The 19930-nt window shown below is 49.6% G+C and overlaps 1 protein-coding gene across 8 annotated transcripts in view; it reads left to right on the forward strand.

Moving 5' to 3' along the window:
- Window positions 1–19563, forward strand: part of LOC102453197 (adhesion G protein-coupled receptor E3-like) — a 58475-nt gene extending 38912 nt beyond the window's left edge. For 3 of the 8 annotated variants that reach the window (XM_075902420.1, XM_075902421.1, XM_075902425.1), the window contains exons 12-18: window positions 117–296; window positions 8066–8355; window positions 9047–9113; window positions 10157–10248; window positions 10510–10678; window positions 10794–10901; window positions 15005–19563. In XM_075902420.1, coding sequence (XP_075758535.1) covers window positions 117–296; window positions 8066–8355; window positions 9047–9113; window positions 10157–10248; window positions 10510–10678; window positions 10794–10901; window positions 15005–15046 — 948 coding nt within the window. In that variant the 3' untranslated portion in view covers window positions 15047–19563. The remainder of the gene's footprint in view (window positions 1–116; window positions 297–8065; window positions 8356–9046; window positions 9114–10156; window positions 10249–10509; window positions 10679–10793; window positions 10902–15004) is intronic. The other 5 variants (XR_012896659.1, XR_012896660.1, XM_075902423.1 and 2 more) reach the window with 5 other exon arrangements.
- The last annotated feature ends 367 nt before the right edge of the window (window positions 19564–19930 follow it).

Below are 19930 nucleotides of genomic sequence, written 5' to 3' on the forward strand. Positions count from 1 at the left end.
TCAGCCTGATCTTGACAAAGCTGCCATGAGAGAGACGGAGGCTTTACTGGGGAAAAGGCTGAGTGGGACCCGAGGGCTGGGCTGGCTAATGGGGATTCTCCTTTGCTGTGTTACAGGAGAGTCGCCCACTGAACATCCTCATCTATGTGGGCCTGAGCCTCTCCCTGCTGTGCCTCCTCCTCACCATCCTCACCTTCCTCCTGTGCCGCTCCATCTGGAACGTCAGCACCGCCCTCCACCTGCAGCTCTGCCTCTGCCTCTTCCTGGCCGACCTGCTCGTCCTCAGCAGCCAGTGGGTACGGCCCCATTCCCCCCCGATTGGCCCCTCCTCTCGTAGCAGGGCTGGGGTGTGTGGCTGTGAACCCCAGGGGCTCCCTGGGTTCTTCAAGAGGTGTCCCTGGTGGTGCTCCACATTACATGATGAGCGTTCCAGTGCCTCTTGATGGCGTTTTCTCTAGCAGTGCTTTGGGAGCTTACATGTGCCGTGCGCAGCACGTGTGGGCCTCCCCAGTGCCGTCATGCATGCGTGGCCCCCCCTCCCTTCAGTTCTTTTCTACTGTCCCTGGACACCAGACGGAACTCGGCAGTGCTCTCCTTTCTCTTCAACGTAGTTATAGAATTTCTCTTCTAGTTTAGTTAGTTGTAAGTTCTAGTTCACTTGCTCAGTGTTGCTTTAGTGTTTTAGTGTTAAAAAAAACAAATGTGGATTGGATAGTGTGTTACTTCATAGCCACGGCATGGGATCTCCTGGTTTCAAGCGCTGTACCCTCTGCAATGAGACAATGCTAGCCTCTGATGGACACAAAAACTGTGTCAAGTACATTGGCAACTCATGTTCTTCTTCGAGGATGTCCCCGCGAGAGCTCCACTGTTGATCCTGGGCTTGCCCCGGTACCACAGAACAGAGACTTTTCTAGAAGCAGTGCTGGACCGGACCGCGCATGCGCCATGGTGGCTCACGGAGTTTACCCTCTTTTCTCTGAGTGTGCGGTCTAGCCCCCGCCTGTTCCTCTTGACCACCTCAGGCTGCAGACTGACGGAACTGCTCTCTCCACACAGACTCCTTGTTGTGAGATTAAGACTACACAAATAGAACAGAGTTAGTCGTTTTTACCTCTCCCATATCCCGTTTCATTCATATATAAAAAGAAGTAGTTGTTAAATTTTAGTCGCTATAGTAGGTTTTCATTTCCCCTTCCCCCTGTTTGTTCAATGTTCATATTGTACATAGTTAAGTACCCTCAGATAAAACGGGGAAAAACAGAAGGAAACGAAACAGAACAACTTTAAAAAGAAAAGCACAAGGCATTTAAAGATGCCATCCTCACCAGGCTTTAAAAAGTGTGACAAGTGCTGGGAGGTGATGCCGGCTTCAGACAGCCACTCGTATTGCATACGATGCTTAGGAGAATCTCATGTCCCCCAAAAGTGCCCTCATTGTACTCAGCTAACATCTAGGGCAAGGAAGGACAGAGAGAGACGCCTGTGGTTGTTTCTTTTTGACAAGGCTTTACAACCGCAGAGCCCTGCCTCCGCTCCTCAGCAGCAGACTTCTAAGCGGAGAGCCTCATCCCCCACCACGGCTGTGACCAAACGATCGAGACCCTCACTACTTTCTAATTCAGAAAAAAATCGGGAGGCTGGCAGCTGATATTGGACCTCCACTGTTTGAACAGATTCCTACGAAAGCAAAAATTCAGGATGATCACACTAGCTACCATAATTCCCGCACTAGAGTGAGACGACTGGTTTGTGGCCCTCGACCTCCAAGACACCCACTTTCATGTTTCCATCCACCTAGCCCACAGAAGGTTCCTACGATTTGTTCTCAGCAAAGACCACTACCAATACAAAGTCCTCCCCTTTGGTATCTCCTCCGCTCCCACGGTATTCTCAAAAATCCTGGTGGTGGTTGCGGCCCATCTTCGAACGCAAGGGGTGATTATCTTCCTGTATTTGGACGATTGCCTCCTCAAAGGTCGTACAGCATCCGAACTTTGAAACGTGATCCTGGCCACCAAACAACTCTTCCACGCCTGTCAGCCGACGGTCAGGGCAGTGTGTGTGTATGTTTCCGAGAAAAGGTTTAACGTCCGTGTCTTTACTGCTAGGACCGGGGTCCCATCGCAGAGGGTGGCCAGCAGGCCAACAGACGCCCCGTTATATAGGAAGAGCTTATTACACCTTAGATTTTAGCTGCTAGAACACAGGGGTTCCTTCGCAGAGGGCAGCCTAGGAAAGGCTGAAAAGGTGCCCCAACGGATCTTGTCACCTGGGAGTGACACAGATCCAAACGCCCAAGCTCTCTCTATGTCTGTCCCTTTATGACCGGCTGAAGTTCTTTTAAATTGTGCTTGGTTCTGTTACAGCAACTGAAGGAGTCAGGTTAAAGCTTAAACAGTTACAGGTTTATTTGAGGAAGCTTATAAATCATATGGTTGCAATGGCTATTGTTCTATTTCTTAACTGCTAGCAAAATATAGATCTTAAAAATGGTTACAAAGAAGATAAAGATAGAAAAATAGAAATAATGGTACCAAGTAACAGCTTACTCTTTCTATGTGTACACTTAAGACAGAGGACCACATCCAGGTACAATTTTTACCCCCTTCTGTGCCTCTTGACTCCAGCATGTCAGGCCAGGGCCGGTCCCTCAATTCCTAGGAAAGACGAAAATACGAGGTGGGTGTCCCCATAGAACCTCGGGAGGTCAAACACCTAACCCGACCAGCAGGTAGAGGGTAGAATGACACTCAAAGTGAATGTGTGCTGGACCTATCTTATATACTCATGGGGTCACGTATTTCTCTTTCTTGTCTGTCATGCCAAATGGGGCTGGTCTGTCTTTTGTGAGACCAGTTCTTACAAGGGAGTTGTGAACTTAATTTACACTTGTAAGAGAGATAACTAAATTGGAATTACTGGGGATTCTTTTCTCAGTGGGAAATTCCTCTTCCAGGGACTGTGTGTGTGTTCGAATCAACATAGGTGCCAGCCGGTGGCAGTCTCGCATATCCTGATCTCTCCTCATATCTATGTTTCAGCTTCTCAGGATCAGATGAGCCAGCATAGACTATGCTGATTTTATTGCTCCTTCTCTGTCCTGTATGCTTCAGGAAGGCAAATAAGATAGATGATATGGGGGTTAGTCTGTCTGGCTACAACGTCCTAGGACTCCTCATAAACGTACAAAAGTCCACTTTGCACCTGACCCAGGATCTGGACTTTATAGGAGCTCACCTGGAGTCAACTACAGCCAGGGCCTATCTACCGCTGCAAAGATTCCACACCATTCAAGATCTCATACAGGTCATCAGAGACAGCCTTCAGCCCAGGTCATTACCTGCCTGAGCCTCATGGGCCATATGGCTGCCACAACTTATGTGGTGCGCTATGCCAGACTGCACTTCCATGCTCTCCAGTACTGGCTCACACAAGCATACAATCACAGCAGACATGACCTCCACAAGATGGAGTGATACTAAGATTCCACCCTAAATTCATTCCCAAGATAGCATCCGCCTTTCACGTCAACAAGCCGATAATCCTGCAGGTGTTCTACCCGAAACCTCATTCCTCCTCAAGGGAAGCGACCCTTCACTCACTCGATGTACGAAAAGCCCTAGCTTTCTACATTGACCAGACAAGACCCTTTAGACAAACTGATCATTTGATTGTATCTCTGGCTGACAACCCTTATCTGCTCAGCAGATTTCAAAACTAATATTCAATTGCATAAAAGAGTCCTATGCAACGAAGCATATATCACTCCCTATCCAACCTTGGGCCCACTCCACCAGGTCCATGGTGGTGTCAATGGCTTTCCTTAAAGGGGTTTCCTTGAAAGACATATGTAGAGCGGCCACCTGGTCCTCACACGATATCTTTGTCGAACACTATGCCTTACTCCAGAGTAGGCAATCCGATGAGGTACTGGCGACGGTGGTGCTCTCCAAAGTGGACAAATAGGGACTCCTTTGTTTATACCGCCTTCCGTTGTGGCGACTACTGCTACTCAGTCACCAAGAGTGGAGTACCCGCGAGGACGTCCTCGAAGAAGAAAGAAAAGTTACTCACCTTGGTGCAGTAACTATTGTTCTCTGAGATGGTGTCCCCGCGGGTGCTCCACTGCCCGCCCTCCTCCCCACTTCGGTGTCTGCTTTCTGTTTGTGTCTTGCAGACTTCGAGGCGGCCTTGAGGAACTGGCGGGGGCCGGACCGCGCACTCAGAGAAAAGAGTTTGAACGCTGCGAGCCACCGCAGCGAATGCATGATCCGGCCGAGCACTGCTTCTAGAAAAATCTCCGTTCTGCGGCACTGGGGCAAGCCCAGGATCAACAGTGGAGCACCCGCGGGGACACCATCTCGAAGAACGATAGTTACTGCACCAAGGTGAGTAACTTCGCTTTCCCAAAAAGACTGCCCACACTGCGCTAAGCTCAAAGCGCAGGCACATAAAGATAGAGAGCTCAGGCTCAAAATGCTAAAGGTGATAAAGGTGGACACCCTCCTTCTGACCCAGACTCAGGTCATGTTACCACGGCAAAAAGGGATAAAGCCCCTGAAGCCATGAAAAGATGGGCAAGCTCGCTGCCTCAGCACTCTTCTAAGAGGCACCCTGCTGACAGGCAGTTGGATCCCTCTGATAGGAGCCTCAGCACTTTTGACCGCCCAGGTGTCTGGGGCGAACAGCGCTGTAAAAGCAAAAGCGCTAACACAGCTGCCCCCTCAGAGGCAACAGGCCACACCCGTGCCTGCCTCGAACAACGCAGCACCGAGCAGGATGCCACTCGCCTCAGCACCAGCTCAGCCAAAACCTCAGGACTGCAGCAGGGCACCGCAGCCGCTCACAGGACTCACGGGGCAGCCACTGGGCACCGCTCCCCCCCCCTGTGTTGTCGGGGCAACGCCTCAGGCGGTGAGCTCTGCTCTCTGGGCACCACAGTCAGTACACTCTGTGGCAGACAGCTCCCACATTCTCCGGTCAGGAGCTACAGGGTGATTAAAGATTTAACAATTTCTCCTACGCTCCAATCTCCTATTCTGAGTGACAACAGATCTCCTCCCTCCCCTTTCTCTGAGTATTCACAGTCACATTCCCCTTTCTCAATGGAAGAGGCGGGGAGGTGGCTGTGTTTTCACCACAGCTATCTCCACACTCACAGGGGTCAGGAATGCCAGTTAACCCTGCGCAGCCACCCTGAGCAGCCACATTTCTTACGAATACAAACGGCTCCCTGGACTCTATACCCATGGATGCCTCCACCCATGGTTTGCCCTCCACGGTGGCAAATGTGGAATCAATGCCCGCAGCAGCAACATAGAAAAAAACCCATTCAAAACCAAACATTTAGAGAAACCTCGCACTTCTCTGATTAATCACCTATGTACTTACTGACAGAAATGATGGTGCGGATCTACTCCCCACACTCTTTGGTGGCATCTTTACTTCAGCCTAACTCTCTTTCTACCACAGAAGAGGCAAACCTACCCCCATCTGCTAGCAATGCAGAGGAGGTTTCGTCCTTTCAGGACCTTTTTAGAAGAGCTGCAACAGATTTCAATATCTCCATGGAAGAGGTACAAGAATCTCACCATGAGCTCACAAACATCCTCCAGGCGACACCATCTGCAAAGATAGCTCTACCTATCAATTCAGCCATACTTGAACTGGCAAAAACCTTGTGGCAGACTCCTGCCTCGATACTACCTATATCTAAAAAGGCAGATAGGAAGTATTTTGTTCCCCTTAAGGGCTCTGAATTTCTTTTTTCACACCCCTCACCAAATTCCCTGCTAGTAGATGCTGTGTAGGAAAGAAATAAACAGCAGAACCAATCCACTCCATCTGAAAAAGACAATAAAAGATTAGACTCTTTTGGAAAGAAGGTTTATGTTTCTGCTATACTTCAGATGAGGGTAGCAAATTACACCGTGTCACTCAGTAAATACGATTTTAACAACTATGCAAAATTTAACACATTTATTGAACATATCCCTGATAACAAGAAGACACAGTTTAAAACTATCATCTCAGAAGGCCAAACGATATTACGTATAGCCAGGGCTTGACAAGCGGAGGCGAGTCTTGCTCGTCAGCTGCACGGTTTGGCATGCTGGGCTAAAATCTACTCACCATGGGCGAGTAGATTGCCCCAATTGTCGAGCCCTGCGTATAGCATTGCAAGCCACCCTCGATGCAGCAGATATGGCCACGAGGACAATAGTCACAGCGATCACCACGAGAAGGGCCTCATGGTTCAATTCTGCTTTTCCGCGTCAAATCCAACCAGCTGTGGAAGATCTCCCATTTGATGGCAATAAGCTATTCTCGACAAAGACTAATGAACTTTTGCAGTCAATGAAGAACTCCAAGGCCATACTTTGGTCACTTGGCATCCAAACATCTGCGACAACACCAAGACAATTCAGATACCAACCATATCAGAGAAGGTACCCACATACTGTTATCAGAGGCAAGACCATCCACCATACCAACAACACCGGCGGGGTAGACAACAAAGACAATGTACTCAGAATAACAACCCCAACCATTCGTCACAATCTAATATGCAAATTGTAGAGGCCAGTCATCAGTCCAAATGCCACACTACCTACCCAGGAGTCTCAAAATACATTAGCAGGGCTTGACAAATAATACAATCTACTCACCATGGGCGAGTAGATTGTAACCTGGAAGAGCTGGGTTCGGGCGATCTGTGCATGCACAGAACGATCTGTGCATGCGCAGATCTCCGGACAGTGCGGCTGGCGAGTGGTTCGGCGAGCCCTGTACATTAGCTTATTCAATTTTTGTTTGTTCTGGGGGGGAGGGGGAGGGGAGAAAAACCTGAAAAGCTATTACCTCAGACAATTGGATAATTCGAACCATCTCCTCTCCCCACCCTCCCCCTCTTCAGGGACCCCTCTCACGACACAATCTTACAACAAGAGGTGGAGCACCTCCTCCATATAGGGGCAATAGAACCAGTGGCTCCACATTTCCATAGGATTCCAGGTAAACCACAGCAAATCAATGCTTACACCTACTCAAACCATTCAATTCATTGTGGCACACTTCAATTCCATCACAGCCAGGCCCTTTCTGCCTACCGACAGGCTCATCCGAATCAGACACTTGCTACAGTCCTCCCAAGAGATGCCCTCAATACTGCCTCATGACTATCTACAACTGTTGCGCCACATAGCATCATGCTTACTAGATTAGTGAAAGCTGTGCTACAAACGGCGTACTTACCTGATCCGAAGTCCCTACCTCCATACAATGTACTACTTTGTAGTCACCTAATGTGGAGCACCTCCAGGAATGCCTCTCGAAGAAGAAGAGGCGGCTACTCACCTTCCAGTAACTGACGTTCTTTGAGATGAGCATCCCTGGCGGTGCTCCAGTACCCTCCCTTCCTCCCCTCTACTTCGGAAAACCTTAATATCAAGATATCAAACATCCTCGCCGAGTTCCGGATAGAGAAGGAACTAAAGGGGGGGGGGGGAGTGCGACGGCACCTGGGGAGACCCGCACGCACTATGCATGCACGGCCCCCAAAGCACTGCTAGAAAACACTGAGTTGAGAGATACTGAGATGCTCACCATCTAATGTGGAGCACCCCCACGGATGCTCATCTTGAAGAACATCAGTTACCAGAAAGTGAGTAACCTCCTCTTCTGGGTGTGCAGGACACAGACGGGATTCCAGGGGGACGTTCCCACTCCCTGTGAGGCTCCTTTACACTGGACACAGGAGCCTCAGTCTCGCTGTCCCCAGGAATTTGATCAGTCCTACCCCTATGTCGCCGTCTCCCTGGGCCTCCAATCCCTTCCTAGGTTACTTGCCCGAGGGTCACTCGGGGGATGTGCGGCAGAGTCAGGAAGAGAACCTGGCTGCCCTGAGGCCTTCTCTTCTGCTCTAACCAATAATCTCTGCTGCCTTCCTGCATCCATAATGAGCAGCCCGCCCCCCCGCACCCCGACTGAGGAACCTGCCAGCTCTGCAGCACTGTAACTGGCGAGCTGTGTTAACAAGAATCCTGGTGTGACCCCCATGCAGGTCTCTCCCATATCCAACCAATCCCATTCCAGCTGCAGTGTCCCTGAGGTCTCTGTGGCTTGTGCAGTTATTGCTGGCCTCTTACACTACCTCTTCCTGGCCTGCTTCACCTGGATGCTCCTGGAGGGGCTGCACCTCTTCCTCACGGCCAGGACCTTGAAAGAGGTGTATTACACCAGCATCAGACGGTTCAAGAAGAGACACATGTACCCGTTTGGCTACGGATTCCCAGCCCTGATTGTGGCTATTTCTGCCGCAGTGAATCCTAAAGGCTACGGAACTTCTGAGCAGTAAGTGCAGCGCCCACCGCGAAGGGGAGCTGGGATGTGGCCTCCGTGTCTGTAGCCTGCATTGCCCTGCTCACCCTGCCTGGGAGCGGTCTCCCAACAGCCTTCCCCCGCCCCAGGAACAGCAAGCCGCCCCAGCACAGTAGCTGAGTTGCCCACCTGCCAGGCAGCTACAACTCGCCCCACTGACCCTGCAGAACAACAAGCCAGCAAAGTCCCAGGCTGGGTTTGTGGTGCTGGGAACAAACGCACCTTTGTACCGTGGGCAAATCCCTGAGGGTCTCCCCTCTAAATTGAGCAACTCCACTAAACCAGAGTGGGGCTTGTTCTAGACACCCCAGGCTAGACCCCCCCTACTGGTGTAAATCTGTGTCACGCCTCTTGCTTCTGTGCAATGAGGTCGATCTACATCAGCTGCCTACCTGGTCCTCCATGGCTCTGACACGCCCCACCAGAACAGTCTGTTGCAGGTGGGAGAGGAGGGTTTGGCAGAAAGTCAGGGAAGCTGCGGTTGATGGGGGTGGTGGAATCTCTTGGCCTGCAAGAGGGTCACCATGTCACAGGCTGGCAGACATCTATCGTGCGGGTGAGAGCAGCTGCCTTGTGACACCTGTTGCTCACAGGGCAGTGATCATATTAATGTCCCATGCTCTTACATTGGGGGTAATGCGCTTCTTCTTCTCCCTGCCTGTAGCTGCTGGCTCAGCCTGGACAGAGGCTTTCGCTGGAGTTTCCTGGGGCCAGTCTGTGTCATAATCCTGGTGGGTACCTCACAGAATCCCAGCCCCCTTCTCCCACCTCGGCAGCCCCACTGATTTGAGGGAAGCAGGGAGGTGAAGGTGTGTCCATAAAACACAAGGAAAGACCCAGTTAGGACCCACCTGGTTCATCTGCTTTGGCCAGTCGCAGGATCTGTCCCTGTGCCCTGTCCCCAGCCCACAGCCTTTACTCAGGCACAGCTGCCAGGGACGTCAGCAGGAGTTTGGCCAAGAGACAGAAAGGGTCTGGCCCAGTCTAGCTAATTGCCCAAGGAATGGGGAAGGGAAAGGGCTACACCATACCGTGATTATGTGTGTGTGTGTGTGTGGTGGGGTGGAAACAGCTGTCCCTACATATTCCTCCTCAACCCCTGGGGAAAAACTGGGGGATGGGTGAGTAGGGAATTTCTTACAGCCTGAAAGTGCAGGAAATATTCTAGAGGCAGAATCTGGACTCTCTGGGTACGTCTAGACTACAGGCTTTTGTTGACAGATACGACAAGCCGCTTTATCGACATGACAGTGTAGATGCAAAGGACAGTGTAGACTCAATAACGCCTTCTGTCGACAGAACTCTGAGTTATTCCTCGTAGAATGAGGTTTACCGCTGTCGACAAAACTGCCAAGTTCTGTCGCAACAGAACTTGGCGGTAGTGTAGACGCAGGTATAGTGTTGTCAACAAAAGTCCACTTTTGTCAACAAAACCCTGTAGTCTAGACACATCCTCTGAGCCAAATCCTGCTCAGTTATACCAGTGTGAACCCTATTTACTCCACTGGAGTGGATCCATATTGAACACTGAGCAGAATCTGGCCTCTTTGATCCCATTGATCCATCTTAGCCCTGGCTGTGCCATCAGCTCCCTGTGTAGGGAGAAACTGAGAGCTGCTGGGGACCTTACAGGAGGGGGAAAGATTCCCACTGGCCATGAGCAATTCCAGTTCTGCAGCATTCGGCTCGGTCCCCTGGGATCGTTTTCTGACTGAGCTGGACTGACCGGCCCCGGACGGGACATTTCACAGGAAACATTTCCCGCTGCCCACAGATAAATGTGACGTTCTTTGCCCTGACCCTGTGGATCCTGAGAAGCAGTCTTTCCTCCCTCAATGCGGATGTGTCCTCCCACAGAGGCCACAGGTGAGAAGGCATCGGAGCAGTCGGGGTGGGTCAGGTGTCTTGGTTTGGATGTTCCTGGGCATGGAGAGGGAGTGAGGGACTGCAGAAGGGGGACAGCGTATCTAGGATCCATCAGAACGAGGCCCATTGTGTTTGCATTGACAGTAACCCCGTCCCACACAGGAAAGCAGGGCCAGTAGCTCCACCCCCCTCTGGCCAGACCCTGCTGACCCCGATGCTCCCACCGGGTTGTTGTAACGGGCTCTATCTGCCTTTCTCCAGACTAATGATCTTTAAAACCATCGTCCAGCTCTTCGTTCTGGGCTGTACATGGATCCTTGGTCTTCTCCAAGTCGGCCCAGCAGCCACGCTCATGGCGTATTGGTTCAACATCATCAACAGCCTGCAGGGAGCCTTCATCTTCCTGGTGCACTGTCTCCTCAATCGCCAGGTAACGCCCATGGCCCGTCAGCGCTCACCCAGCTCCTTCACCGGCCCCATGGCGGCCATGTCTGATCTTGTCAGAGTTCCTTACGCGGTGCAGTGACCGTGTCCTTGACTCCCAGGTGAGAGAGGAGTACAGGAGATGGATCAGGGGATTTCGACCACCTCACAAGAAATCTCAGACAGACGATCTCTCCATGTCGACTGTCCCCACCACTGGCACTAAGGCGGTAAGAGATCCTCTGGTTTGCTGCTGCACCCACAGAGGTGGAGAGTAACTAAGTAGAAATACTTTATTACACTACTGAAGTACATTTTTTCAGTATTTGTACTTTACTCAAGTAATTTATTTTTGTGATATATTTTCTAAAAAAAATAAAATAAAAAAAACCTACTTGAGTAAAAGTCATACTTTTTACTCCACTACAATTTCTGGAAGCACTTAAACAAAAAACAGGACTGTGTAGCACTTTAAAGACTAACAAGATAGTTTAATAGGTGATGAGCTTTCATGGGCCAGACCCACTTCCTCAGATCAAATAGTGGAAGAAAATTGTCACAACCATATATACACAAAAGGATACAATTAAAAAAAATGAACACATATGAAAAGGACAAATCAAATTTCAGAACAGAAGGGGGATGGAGGGGAGGAAGGGGGCAAGAGGTAGATATGAAAGCTCATCACCTAATAAACCATCTTGTTAGTCTTTAAGGTGCTACACAGTCCTGTTTTTTGTTTCAGCTGCACCAGACTAACACAGCTACATTTCTACCACTATTCTGGAAGCACTTAGTTACTCACTACTTTCATCATTCTAATTTGCCTAAGCACAGCTTCTTGTGCAAGCACCCAATCATCCAAAAAAATAACCAATCAACAGCACAATGTCCCTGCCAACAAAGACATTTTAATAGCTCCATTAACACCTTTTCATTCCAGAACAGCATCTCTACAGGCACTGCCAGCCTGAGACCTGAGCAACCAAGGCTGCTGGCCAGGGCGATGTGCTGAGGGGGCGCATTTGAATAGTTTCAAGTGACCTTACCGGGGTCAGCCAGCTAAAAAGGAGGGAAGCCCAGCAGCCACTTCAGCCAAGGTGGGGGGCGGGGGGGCGGGCAGAGGCACTTACGTGTGTCAGGCAAATCCTCTGCTCGTGCAGGAGCAGCAACAGGGAAGGTGCCCTGCACAGGAGCTCCCAATTCTCGTGGGGATAGAGGGTCCCCCATAGATGCCGTGGGACAGGCTGTGTTGGAAAAGGCTTGGGGTGGATGGCTGGGTTTGGCGGGGATTGAAGAATTGTATCTGTGCGCGCAGCTTCCCTCTGTGTGCCAGCTGATTGAGATTTGGAGTAACCCTGCTATCTGGGTGTGTGCGCTAAAGTGGAGCAGGTGTGGGTCACCCTCCCTCTTTTTTTCATCTTCCCCCTAAGAGCCCTATAGGGGAACTGAGGAGAGCTGGGCTACTGGCTCAGGAGGGGGGTATAACACTTTGAGTTGTTGGGAGGAGACCTTTAATCCCCCTCCCCCATGAGCAGTTGGTCTTGTTCTCCTGCTTCCCTGACTGGCTCAGAAGTTTTGTTCACTTTTTTGGGGTGAGTATGGGATGGGGGCAGGGGGAGCTATTGCTGCTGCTTCCCCAATGTGAGGCAGGTGGGTGCAGAGGAGATGAGTGTCACTGAAATCAGCTTTCCCACGTGCCCTCTAGGGAAATGTCTGGCTGGGTGGTTGAAACACATTTACCTTCCATTCAATTCTTAATGACCTGTCCATGCTCTCAGGTTTTGTTTATGTTTTCACTACAAGTTGTATTTATCAGTATGCTAAAATTTCTCCTGCCTGGGCCTTGCTGAAGCTGTTTCTTAGCAGTGTTGATCCTTCATTAAGATTAACAATAAGGACATTTTCTTTGCTCCCATCTTAACCTGCAAACCTTTTTCATGCTCTGGAAGACACTGGGGTTCCTAGTGTGTGAGAGGGTGTGATTGTTGTGACTTGCAGTTTCAATGAGGTGCTTAAACTCAGAAGAACTCAGTGCAAATACAGGTTCTTCCCCATCCCCTGTGCAATGCTTCACCTCTGCTGCTCTGGCTTATAAAAAGGCATGCACTCTTTGTGGTTTATAACTTTGTGTTATGTTTTAAGCTTTTCATCTTTTTATAATTTTCACAAGAAATAATGGAGGGAGGTCTGAATTTTTTTAATGACGAAGTGGAGATGCAAAGAGTTCAAGCTCTAAAGCTGTTGAAACCCAAAAAAAGAGACAAGGTGGGGGAAGTATTATCTTTTTTAAAATGATTTAGGAACAGTTTTGGTTGGTGAGAGATTAGCCCTTCACAGATCTGGAGAAGAACTCTGAGGAATTCCAAAGATTATCTCTGTCACCAACCATATTTGGTCCAATTAAAGATATTACTTCACTCACCTGGGCTACATCTAGACTACATCCCTCTTTCGGAAAAGGGATGTAAATTAGACGTATCGCAATCGCTAATGAAGCAGGGATTTAAATCTCTTGCGCTTCATTAGCATAAAAATGGCTGCCGCTTTTTTTCTGCATGGAGCTTTGCCGGAAAATAGCGCCAGTCTAGATGCGGATCTTTTGGAAAATAAAGCCTTTTCTAAAAGATCCCTTATCCCTCTTGAAATAAAAATTAAGGTGCCTGTCTACACTGGCCCTCTTGCGCAAGTATTCTTGCGCAAGAGGGCTGATCCCTGAGCGGGAATGTCAAAGTATTTGCGCAAGAAGCACTGAATGTCTTACATGAGATAGTCAGTGCTCTGCACAATTCAAGCGGCCAGTGTAGACAGCTGGCAAGTTTTTGCACAAAATCTTGCCAGTCTAGATGCACCCAAGTAGTTTTCCAGAAGGATACTTTGACTTTACTTAATTACATTTTTTTCAAAGTAGCAGTACATTTACTCAAGTAACTTTTTGGGATACTTTACCCACCACTGCACACCCGCCTGCGATACTGTCCCCTCTAGCTTTGCTGTACAGGTGCTTTGCCCTGCGAGAGACCTGCAATTTGTTATGAGCCGTCTGGACACGTCCTTTTTCTCTCTCTAGGGGTATCCTCCATCCTAGGCACAGCACAGAATGGCCTTTCCCATGCCCCCGTGGTCCCTTTCCTGGGCTCTCTGGAGAGCTCCCGGGGTCACTTGCTGGGGAGGCAGGTGCTGGCTCTGTCAGTGTAATGATCTGAATATCTCCCAGTGTCCCCTGGGACGGAAACCTTGTCAGTGCAGACGGACCATCCCCTGTGAGCCGTCAGCACCATGGAAAATTTCCCAGGGCCTTGTGTGTCGCCTCCCCAAGACAACCCACCCGTTTGCATAGAACAAGCTCCGTGGCCTTGGTATCTCTCTTCACGTCCCTGATTTTCTGGCCAGGTGGAACCCTGCTGCCATGTGGAATCGGCAGCAGCCAGACCCAGAGTCAATCCCTCGGGGTTCCAGTGCAAACCAGAACTGTCTGGAGCCCCCAGCCACTAATGTGCTAATACTTAAGGACAACCCAGGTGCCTCCAAGAGGCAACACGCTCCCCCTCCTGCAAGCCCTGAGTCTGTGTAACAAAGGGAAATTTTAATAGGAAGGGGAACAGAACCGAGCTTTCATCTAGGAAATCCAACAATAGACGCCGACTCCATGAGTGCTCTGGGGCTGGTCCACCCACAGGGAAAAAAACTGTTGAGTACCCAGCACCCACCCACTGCTCCCTCCTGTTAGCTATCTCCTCAGTCAGCTCCTTGAGCATTCTGGCAGGCATTTCATCAAGCTCTGCCATTTCCACATTTTCTGTTTTCGTGTTTCTCTCGTCACTGAAGAACAGGCCGACCCTTTCCTTGGGCTTCCTCTCACTTCTAATGTATTTCTAGAATGTTTTCTTGTCACCCTTTATGTCTCTAGCCAGTTGGAGCTCATTTTGTGCCTTGGCCTTTCTAACTTTACCCCTATATTCTTGTGCTATTGGCTTATCTCCATCCTTTGTACTTTGACATAGTTTCCATTTTTGGTAGGATTCTTTTATGATTTTTAAATAATTCAAGATCTCGTGGGAAAGCCAAAGTGGTCTCTTGCTATATGTCCTCTTTCCTACACTGTGGAATAGTTTACTTTTGTGCCCTGGATAAAGACTCTTTGAAAAACTGCCAACTGTCTTCAATTTTTTTTTCTCAGACTTGCTTCCCCCAGGGGCTCTTACCTCCCAACTCACTGAGTTTGCTAAAGTCTGCCTTCTTGAAATCCACTGTTCTCCCTCCTGCTATTTCTTAAAATCACAAATTATATCATTTCATGATCACTTTAATCCAAGCTGCCTTTCACTTTCAGGTTCTCAACCAGGTCCTCCCTATTTCTCAAAATCAGACCTAGAACAGCCTCCTGCTTTCTCCACCTTCTGAAATGCTTAAAAAAAGGTCTCCAGGACATTCCAAGAACTTGTTGTATAATTTGTGCCGCGCTGTGTTGTTTTCCCAACAGATGTCTGGATAGTGGGAGTCCTCAATCACCAAGTCCCGTGCTTTGGATAATTTTGTTATTGGATCTTCAGAGTAGAATCTCAGGGGAAGGAATACATGATGTACAGGTCAGGAACCCACAAGAGGATCTTCCCTGGGACACTACAAGGCCTAGTGTTTGAGGAGAGGGAAAGGGAAACAGGCTGAACCAGTCTTACAGATCATGCCTGGAGAGCATGTAGCCTGCTGGTTCAGAGCTTTGCTCTCCCCCCACCCGCATCTATTCCACTTAAGTCTGGAGGGGAAAGACTTGTCCATCTGAGATTCTTTACAATGACAGTGTCTCTCCTGCAAGCACTAGTGTCATGTTTTACAATTCCTACATTTAAGGTTAACATGGTTTGTGACCCCACAACAGTTGAATTAGTGACAACAGGCAAAATTCCATTCTAACAACTGAGCATCCATCAGGCCTGTAGCACTGACTGAACTGGATTTACACAAGCACACCCAGGATCTCTCTCCCATTCCAGCATGAACTGTATTTATATGACAACATTTGAACACCTTACAGGGCTAAACCACTGAGTGAGCATGACCACGCCCAGGATTCCCTTCCTCTTCCAACTGGCTGCATTTGAAGCATTGATTCAGAACCTGCTCACTCAGTCATATGGGCCCATTTTACCTGATGACTAATGAAGGGCAGATTGGTGACCCTGAAGCTGAGGCAAGCACCCTAGAAGATCCCACCGAAACCAGAACATGACAGAAAGAGCCCTCAAGATGTCACGGTCTGATTCACCACCCTGGTGCATCCAGGCGGCATTCCTGGGAATGAGCTCGCCTGCCTGGCTGGGTGCCTCCCTCTAGCTGGTGTCTCCCCGTGTTCCTCTTGTCCACAGCATCCTCTTCAGGACATGGGCCTCCGATAGGGCCCACTCCCATCTCTCTGCATTCCCTTTCGGGGGGGAGGGTGTTATTTCCTCTGCATGTACTGCAGGGTCCTCCCTGTATCCCGTTTGCCTCAGGGACCTGCTGCAGTCTGTAATGACCTCTCATCACTGGCAGAGGGTGCTGTGGACCTGCTGCTGCACCAGGAAGCCTCCTGCTTTCCCAGCAGTCAGGTCCCTGCTACTTTCTGACCAGAGCCACAGTCAGTTCTCCCACTCCCTCCAGGAGTCCTTCATTATAAGGCCCTCCCCCTCTCCCGGCTTGGCCCTAATTAGCTCTTCCTCAGGGCTGGGGTTTGCCCGTAAAAGGCCAGTGCAGGGCAAGTGCCCTGTCACAAATCCTTTATTGCCAAGTAACTGATTCCAACACAACGCAGCAAAACTTGGAGATGCGTCTGAGAAGGAATTATATAACAGATGAGGTGTCTTGCATTGGGGTCTGTCGTGCAAAGCATCAGATCGTGAGTGACAGAACCCTGCTTCCCCACTGGCCATGACATTGGTCCAAGCTACAGGTGGGAGTGGAGTGTGAGGAGGTGGTTGTGGGGGGGTGGGTGCAAATGCTGCTTTTTACGTTATATTCTCAATAAACACAGCACATTGCCTTTGTCCTTGAAAAGATCCCGTGTGCTTCTTATAGGCCCTGTATGGTTCGGATGCAGGTTGAAAGCTGCCTTTGTGTTTCCCACATAAGTGTCAGTGTTCAGGCACTTACGACACGGGGCCCTTTTAAAGTTACAAGCTGATCTGGAAACACCCCTCAGGAGCCAGAGTCCCTTGGTTTGTCCCTGCATGGTAAGCTGAACGTTGGTGTTTGCAGTGCTCCTGCCATTGCTGTTGCTTTGGCTCAGGTTAAGTTCCCCTCTGCCGACAATCACCTTTGAATTCCCTCATTGGTTTGTGGTATGAGAAATGTCAGGGGACAGTTGGCAGGTTCCAAGGACACAGTGGAATGGTCCCACTCTGGTCTGACAACGTCTCTGCTGGAACAACGGGAAGCAAGCCCATAGCTGGGACCCTCCTTCCAGATGCTGCTGCGGTATCCTCTCATGCTGAGGATGCCTCTCTGGGGAGGGGAACTCCAGTTATTAGGCAGAGACAGGTGTTAGTAACGAGGGTATTGATCATTAGAAATAGACACCTGGGTTTGCGATGACTGAAAGAACCACATGGTATCTTGCCTGCTAGGTGCAAAGGTTGTGGCTCTCTCAACATATCTAAGACAGTTACAAGCCAGTAAACCTGATTTCAGTACCAAGCACACTGGTTGAAATGACACTAAAAAACAGAATTGTCAGAGATACATGGGAAAATGATTTGTTGGGGGGAATTGTCAACCTAGTTTCTGAAAAGGGAAAACAGGCCTCCCCAATCCAGCAGAAATACTTGAGGCCCAACAAGCATGTGGACAAGGGTGTTCAAGTGGATCTAATGTGCTTAGATTTTCTGAAAACCTTTGGCAAGATCCTTCACTAAAGGCTTGTAAGCAAAGTAAGCTACCATGGGGCAAAAGAGAAGGTCCTGTCATGGATCCAAAACAAGTTAAAAGATAGGAAGCCGAGGGTAAGAATTAATGGTTAGTTTTCAGAAATGAGAGGTGTGAATAGTGGATGTCCCCAGCTGCCTGGACTGGGTCTGGGACTGTTTAACATATGATCTGGAGAAAGCGGCAGGCTTGGATTTAAGGGTTTAGTTAAGCTGGAGAAAGCGGTAGGTTTGTATTTAAGGGTTTAGTTAAGCATGATTCTCATGATTGTTTGTGAAAGCCATTGAAGATGGAGTCAGTGAACGCCATTTTGAGCAGAGGGCCTGTCAGCAGCTAGAGAAGGCCGAGCTGAGCTGGTTCTTACCGGCTGGAACCGGTTTTTCCCGCCGGAACGGCCCCTGAACATTCCATCACCTCAGAGGTTTTGTGCCACAGAAGCGCTACCAGGCTCTGGGGGTGGGTGGCTTGTGGCCTTAGGATTATTCCGTTCCCTCGCCACCCCATCAGCCACAGACCGCAGCCTTACAGCTGTGCCGAGGGAAGTCAGTAAATCTTCCTATCTGGGCTCCACTGTCACCCATCTACGTTCCCTGCTGGGATCGCCCTGGAGTTCCTTCCCAAAAGCATCCCATTAGCTCAAGGGTCAAAGGGCCCAGGCTTTGGCCTCTGCATGGCACCCATCTGCGCCTCTAAAATGTCAAAGGGGTTTATCGCTTTTGGGGTCTTTTCTGTCATCTTTACTGGCTAAAGAGGGGTTTGGACCCAGGCGATATGCCTCCCTGCTAGACTCCCTGCACTCTTGTATGGCTACCGGTTAGTTAGGGATGCGCACTATTGTTCTTTGTTTTCAGTTCTTATTTGAATTCTCCCATTTTCCCAATTATTGTAATTTAATCCCTTAATACAGTTGTAAAATTTACCTGCAGTGTCCTTCATCACACCTGGAGGGTGCCCAGAGTAATTATTCCCTCCCAGTGACAGACACGGGGAAAGGGGGCTTGCATCCTCTGAACCAGGGGCTACCCTGATACTGGGGTCACCTTCTTGCTTCCTGTTTTTCCTAGTTGCCTTTGTCCCCTGGGTAACAGGGGGATATGATAGAGGTCTATGACGGGAGTGGCTGCTGACCCACAAAATCTGTCAGGAGCTAAACAAAAGTGAGGTAACAAACAAAAAACAACCCCAAAAAACAACCCCTCACTGATGTGGCCTTAGCTAGTAGATTTTTTTATTCTCTAGCCCCGTAGTGGGGCGGCAGGAAGGCTGGAGTTTGAGCACGGGCTCTCCAACTCCTCAGGGGCCAGATCCACAAAAGCCAGGGGGTTGCCTCTTCGGTCTATAAAATTGTTACTAGCCAGGAGAAACTAAATAAGGGAGCATGGTGTTATTTGGAGATCAGAGATGGGTAACATAAAGCCCAGATGTAGACCTGGCTTCCCCTAGCTTGCCTGGATCTGGCTGCCAGGGCTCAGGGCTCCTCATCCCCAGCATTGGGGAGCCCGAGCTGGGATGCCAGCCCCTGCCATCCTCTGTGGGGCTGGCACACACACAATTTGCTAGCCTGAGCCCCCTTCGAGAGGGGAAAATGGGAGTGACTTTCTCCTTTTCAGTCAGAGAGGAGTTTTGGTTTTTCATACACAGCATCTGGGAGGGACAATTCCAGTGGTTCACTGAGGTTCAGGGGAGCGGGTGGGACCCGGAACAACACTCACGTGTGAACCGTATTTCCAAGCCACTAGATGCAGATAAAGGTTAGTAAGGGCTGAGGCTGACACATGACAACAGCATCTTCCGGATCAGTAGAAATCTGTGATCTGCAGAAAGACTTGCCTTCCTGTTTGTTTCATGTTCAGAATAGCCTCTTCTGAGAAAATGACGAGGCATTAGAGCTTCCCCACCTCAGATGACCAGCAACAGGAAGATTCATTATGAACCCCAGCCCACTGAAATCTCTGACCAGTATGTCAACAACCAGCCACTTCTAGGGTGTGTCTAAACTACATGGCTCAATCGATGATGTTAGATTAGGCTGATCGGCAAAGGGAAATGAAGCCGCGATTTAAATAATCGCGGTTTCATTTAAATTTAAATGGCTGCCCTGCTGAGCCGACAAACAGCTGATCAGCTGTTTGTCGGCTCAGTGCGCTAGTCTGGATGCTTCCACACCGACCTGAAAGCTCTTTATCGACCTCCCCGTTATGCCTCGTAGGATGAGGTTTACCGGGGAGATCAATAAAGGGCTTTCATGTCGGCGCGGAAGCGTTCAGACTAGCGCGATGAGCCAACAAACAGCTGATCAGCTGTTTGTCGGCTCAGCGGGGCAGCCATTTAAATTTAAATGAAGCCATGATTATTTAAA

Source organism: Pelodiscus sinensis, chromosome 19 (genome assembly GCF_049634645.1).
Source record: "Pelodiscus sinensis isolate JC-2024 chromosome 19, ASM4963464v1, whole genome shotgun sequence".
Taxonomy (NCBI): domain Eukaryota; kingdom Metazoa; phylum Chordata; order Testudines; family Trionychidae; genus Pelodiscus; species Pelodiscus sinensis.